Source organism: Mesitornis unicolor, unplaced genomic scaffold (genome assembly GCF_000695765.1).
Source record: "Mesitornis unicolor isolate BGI_N332 unplaced genomic scaffold, ASM69576v1 scaffold13799, whole genome shotgun sequence".
Classification (NCBI taxonomy): domain Eukaryota; kingdom Metazoa; phylum Chordata; class Aves; order Mesitornithiformes; family Mesitornithidae; genus Mesitornis; species Mesitornis unicolor.
The window spans coordinates 23,819-29,975 of NW_010209336.1; the positions used below are offsets into that span (position 1 = coordinate 23,819).

The following is a 6,157-nucleotide window of genomic DNA, read 5'->3' on the forward strand; positions in this document are numbered from 1 at the left end:
ATGGGTGGAGTTATGGTAAGAACTGAGGAGGAGATTTCAGATGGCAGCCTGAAACAGGAGGAGGATTCTCACTCTGATTTACCCAGCACTTACGTTACTGAGGTAAGGGAATGCATGATAAGCGATATTTTCCCCAGTTCTGCATGGAGAATTACTTCATTTCATCGACCTTTATGTTAAGCTATTCATGTGAAATACGGTAGTGATTTCATGTATGTTATAGTCCTGTGAGTATTTTGTTCAGCTCCTCTATCTTTGAGCTTCATTAATATGTTATGGGTGTAAAAGCGATAGCATTTAATTTGGTGCTGATATTTTGTCTTCATGTGGAGCATTGAATACCTCACTGGAGTTGCTTCACTACTCAAGGTGCTTTTGCACAATGACTGTGGAAAGCAGAAATATTAGTGGCACCTAACAGTTGCCTTCATCTCATTAGTGTCAGATACTGTTGCTTTAAACCAGGCTGTTAATAGTCCAACACATGTACTTTATAGGTAGATGGACTGCTGAGCAAGGGACGTGAGGTAGAGAGTTTAGGTTTTGCTCTGTTAATCTAAAAACTTATTTTGAGGTGCACCACAGTTTCCGGTTTTGAGGACTTCTGTTAAACATACTCCTGCAGTTAAGCATGTGTTCAGTTGGAATTTGATCCATTTAGGCTATTTATCTTTTAGGCCTCAGTTTTTACTCAGCTCCAACACTTGAGATGCAGAAATTTATCCAATTTCAGGAAATTGGATTGCTTATACTGAATTCCTTCTCCTTTCAGTTACTGGAACTATGATAATGAGTAAGTCAAGGAAAACTGAGATGCCAAAACGAAGATGACTCTCTTTACTGGGTAGAAAATACCTCTTTCCTTAGAAGCTTGATTAGGTTACACTGTGGGAAGGGATGAGTTAGATTCAAATACTCCATCCATTGTTGATACATTTTAACTTCGTTAGGCTTTGTCTTTGAAAAAGTTCATATGCTTTTACAAAGAGGAGGATCTTTGTATGTCTCAACAGTGTGCCACTGCAGAAGCGTTTGAATCCTAAATATATCCAAAGCTGGGGATTATTCTTCCATTTTCCTTTTTCTTGTCTCATGGTTGGCATAGTTTTCTCAACAGTTGAGGCAGCTCGCCAGCTTTCTACTCTTAGTTTAAAAATTCAGCTTCTCAAGGTAGAATTAGTAAACTTTTGCTATAAACCTAGTTCCTAATTTAAATTTGTAGAAATCATTTGTGGTTGTCAGGATATAAATCACAGAATATTAGGAGTTGGAAGGGACCTCGAAAGATCATCCAGTCCAACCCCTGCCAGAGCAGGATCACCTAAACGAGGTCACACAGGAACGTGTCCAGGCGGGTTTTGAATGTCTCCAGAGAAGGAGACTCCACAACCTCTCTGGGCAGCCTGGTCCAGTGCTCTGTCACCCTTACAGTAAAAAAGTTTTTCCTAATTTTTTTTTTCTGTACAGAAAAACAAACTGAGTTTGTAATTCTAATTTTCCTTACACTTGTAGTCAGATTCAAGTTTGACATGTGTATTTAAATTCCAGGAAATAGTGAACTGTCTGTGAGTAATTCTAAGTGCAAATTTACTCTAGAAAGACGTGCCTCAATTTTGCTTTCTTTAAGTCGGTGTTATTTTTATGCACTTGCCAGTATTGTATTGTCACTGTGGGTGTGGGTTGTGGGAAGCAGGCAGTCATGCTGCAGGGTTTTATTATTTCTGGCTGGGAAAGGTGCCCATTTGCCACAATGGCTTCTTTAGTTTTTCACGCCTCCTTTTCCCAGTTTCAAGCCTTGTGACACACTGCTTATCGTGGGCAGGTTCAGCTGTGCACTCTGCAGGAAGCTGCTTGTGCCTTGCGTGAATGAGTACACGTTTGGACCGAGTTTAAATCACTGAGCTGCAGCAAAAGTAGTCTGATGCCTTCAGCAGCTCCAGGGAAAGGGCTGTGAGACAGCTGCCCTTACAAAAACACTGTGAAACGACATAGAAAAGTAAGTTTTGCTATAACTAGGTGGAGGAACTACAGGATTTTCTTGAACAGAGCAAGCTGTTACCTCTCCCAAACATTTCCTGCTCCAACAACAGTGATAGATCCAGGTACCTTCCATTCTGCCAGCAACATTTGCTAGCATTCTGCATCAGTGATTCCTGAAGCTTGAATAAACCTCACGCATGTTACACACAAAAACTGGAATCCAAATATCTGCTTATTCTGGCATAACCACCTATAATGTCTTTTCACTGCGTCTGCAGAACCAGGAGTCTGCCAGAGTTTGCTGTGACACAGAGTAAGCCAGATGTATCACTGCCATCCCAGTACTATGAGAGCCAGGGAAGAGGCAGCAGCTACTATGGGCATGGAAGAGAGCAGGGGTATTGACAACTTGCACATGGAAGTGTATCGCCAAGTTTTTCATATAATGAAGTTCTGCTAAAAAAGTCTGGAGCCAACCTACGGTCATCAAGTGACAGGGCAAGCAAGGCACAGCAATTAAAATGGGTCTTTTGAGCTCTGCATTCAGTAGTTATAACTTGACACTGAAGTAGAAGTTGTTAAATTAAGTATAAGTTCAGGTAAAGCTATTGCGTTTGTGGAGCTGGTAAGTATTATAAAGCTATTGCTTAAGTTTGACAGAACATCTAGACAGCAAGTAGTGGAAAAGCTTAATTATTCCATTCTATAGGCAAAACATTTGACTTACAAGAGAACATTTTAATGCCACCTTGCAGTCTCTCCTCTCCCTCTGCCCTCATACAGCTCACAGGGTAGAAGTCTTTTCGTTTTGTTTTCAGATGCCTGCACTAGGGTGAAACATGCCCTATAAATGCTGAAGTAAGCTAGTTCAGATGCTGACATTGCAATTTAATGAGATAAAATTCATCTGGGAGTCTATTGCTTGCTATGGAGTATGGCTGAGCAAAGCAGATTTTTCTGTTTATGCTACCAAGGGTACACTCTGATGTCCTGCTCTTCTGTGTTGTGCAGGGCCTGGGTTCTCCAACAATAGAAGAACAAGTTGATCAGCCAACAATAGATGATGAGACTGTGCTTATTGTTCCTTCTTCCCATGGTTTTATCCAGACAACGGATGACATAGACAGCGAATCAGTCTTGCCCCTGACAACTCTAACAGGTACGACAGTCCCTTTGTATGGCTGATGCTGGAGCTAGGATTCATTAACACAGGGTGGCACTTCAGAGTTCCTGTAAACAACACTTTATAGATTCTTGCTTTCTCTTCAATAATTTTCCATGTCATTGCTATGAAACCTGAAGCAAAGTTGGTTACCCAACTGATATCAGTAGCAGTGGAATAAAGTCCCACTGAACCTTGTGGGAAAAGCGTTAGACCAGCAGCTGCTTCATCACTTGCTGAGCTGTTTCCATCTCCCTTGAGCCTTGAATTAGCACCCGTAGGCTAATGAGTAACTCATTAGTGTGCATTTCTTCATGCCTGGTGCTTGAATGAAATTTGTTTCTTACTTGAGAGGAGGCCAGAGGCATCAGAAGTGCACTTGATACCTCTCATGGTGAGGGGCTGGGCTATTTGGGAGTATGTTTGCACAGCACTACTTGGAAGGGCTTGCCAGCTTGTGCCACTCTTCCCAATGCCAAGAGTCATCTCAGACTTGGAAGCAGCACAGGTATATTCTGCCACTGCTGCACCTGACAAATACTCCTTTCCAGAGTAAGGATCTCCTTACAGAGCCACCAGAAGGTCAGCGCTAGGCCTGATACAGTCATACCTGATGAACCCAAATGCACTATTAGTCATAGCTTGCCTTGAAACTAGAGCTCGAGAACTCCTACTTTGAGCAACGTTGCTTGAAATTGGTTAAAATTCCAGACTGCATTTTCTGTCTCCTGTGTATTTTCTATTTCTTGTTACAATGGCACAGTAAGTAATAGTTGTAATGTACTACTTCTCTTGACAGATCCTATCCTACAGCATCACGGAGATGGCTCACACATTATTGGCTCATCATTGGGCAGTCCTGACTCAGAAGATTCAAAGGATGTTGAAGATTTAGTGAGCTGTCACTGAGAAGCCCCAATCGTGTCCATTTTCTAGTGACCGTGTTTGCATTGTGAAATTAGTTACAACCCTGTGCCACATTTCCAAAGAAAGCAGTCAGTCTGTGTCTTTAAACAGAAACTTCCAGTTTGAAATGACTACAGTGCACTTTCTCTGCTCAGGCTATTTACCTCATTTGCAAAGGGTTACAGAGCAGCCAACCGGAGCCTGATGTACGACGTCTCAGCCAGGGTGTTTCAGTGTTTTAAAGAACCTCTGTTGCAGTGCTCACTGCACGTGGTCAGTTGTGATCTGACTCGTTACTGGTGTGCTGGACTGCACATCTGGAAAACTGGACAGAAGTCAAGGATTGTGGACTGTAGCCTCTTAGTGCCACAGCAAGAATTAGTTTGCACGTTTCATGAAGAATGGGTGAGGATTTCTGCACTTACTGACTCTTGTAATACACGGAGTAAGAGACTGTTACATTTCAGGAAGAAATTTATTCCATCAAAGACTTCAGGGAGCAGGGGCATCATCATGAAGAAATGGTCTGTATTCCCATCTCATCTGGCTCGTTAGTACGTATACAGCATAGGAAGAAGACAGATGCTTGTGGGACTTGCCTGGTCTGCTTGTTCCTGAGGAGTCTGTTGCTGGCAACAGACAGAGCTCAGAAAGATCACTTGTGGAAAATCTTTTTTTTTTTTTCTTTTTCCTTCATCACTACAGTAAGCTGAATAAAAAGGGAAGGGCTATGAGAAAGGGAAGCTACTGGGACACACCAGCCTCCCCCCACAAGCCTGTAACTTCTTTGAAGATGGTTGTGAGTAGGCTGGCACATTTGTCTCTCGCTGTTTACATGACACTACCAGCCACCTCTCCAGAGGTGTTTTATGCAGCTAGTTAGGAGGTGGGGGGTGGTGTGGAGGTGGCAAAGTCTTGGAGAAATGGCTCTGCGAGAATTTGGGCATAGGGCCCTGAGGCAAAGGAAGCCAACCAATTCCTACATTCAAGGGTTTGAAACAGACACTAGGCTGAGCAGCAGCCTGTTAGCTAGGGACTGAGAGAAAACGCTATAGAAACTAAAGACTCATGTATAAATTATTTTATTTATTTCTGTAATTAGCTCTTCATAATCAGGAGTTGGTCTTTTTCAGTCTGTGGTTTTGTTAATGTGAAAAATAAGTTGTAGTTTCAAACGGTTGCCTAGGGAACAGAAATAATTGTATATTCAGTTTAAATGAAATAAAGAGTATTTGTCTTATGTAACTGTACGATGCCATTTATTTATACTGCTACAGATCCTTGCAATGCTGCAGTTTCTTTGTACAGTAATAAAAAAATGCAGTTTTTTCCAAAATGAAAAAGCTTGTGCCATTCTGAAACATCAGTACGACTGGAATGTTCATTAAGTGCAACAGTAGCTCTTCAAAAAAAAGCAGAATGTCACATCTCATGGCAATAATTCTCCCCAACAAGAGGGACATTACATATACATTTACATGAAAATCATGTACTGGTTTATCCTTGCACAACCCACTTCTTTCCTCTCAGGCTGATTGTCCTCACTTGAATGTCTTGAATAGAGCCGAGAGCTGAGCTGAACGCAGTCTGACACGGTACCATCATCGCTGGATCTTCCCAGTGTCCATCATTTACCCACTTCATGGAAGTACAGGTTGGCACATATACATAACATGACAATAGAAAACAATATATAGTAAATTAGGTTCCTAAATTTAGGTTCCAGGTCTCCTTGTCGATACCAGTAGATCTAGAAGAGAGAAGGAGTTTGCATTACTTTAAAATGCCACGTACTTCTGAGGACATTTTCTATGGTAACAGAACTGGCAACTTCTAGACTATTTTTTTTTCCTGTAGAGCAACCCAGCTTCATCTGACGAGAAGATGAGGTGCAGAGTCCAGCATTCTCTAAACAGCTAGGAAATACCACCTGTTTTCTTAGCATGCTTGTGGAACACACACAGATTAATTTGGCAAGGTGTTTCTCCCCAAAACAAGGCTGTTTGTTTGTGAAACTAGGGTTCCAGGTTAGCTATAAAGACGGGTTGCCTTGACAGCTTGCTTGAAGAGGGTAGGTTGGCTGGTTTGGATTTTTTAACTGGCTACAGC

At 41.9% G+C, this 6,157-nt stretch overlaps 1 protein-coding gene across 1 annotated transcript in view; it reads left to right on the forward strand.

The window, feature by feature from the left end:
* DMTF1 (cyclin D binding myb-like transcription factor 1) overlaps positions 1–5,293 on the forward strand; it is a 25,124-nt gene extending 19,831 nt beyond the window's left edge. The window contains 3 exon segments of the mRNA XM_010192849.1: positions 1–102; positions 2,992–3,139; positions 3,942–5,293. The exon segment at positions 1–102 is cut by the window's left edge and continues 30 nt beyond it. Of these exon segments, the coding sequence (XP_010191151.1) occupies positions 1–102; positions 2,992–3,139; positions 3,942–4,051 (360 nt within the window). The 3' untranslated portion in view covers positions 4,052–5,293.
* Positions 5,294–6,157: the final 864 nt, after the last annotated feature.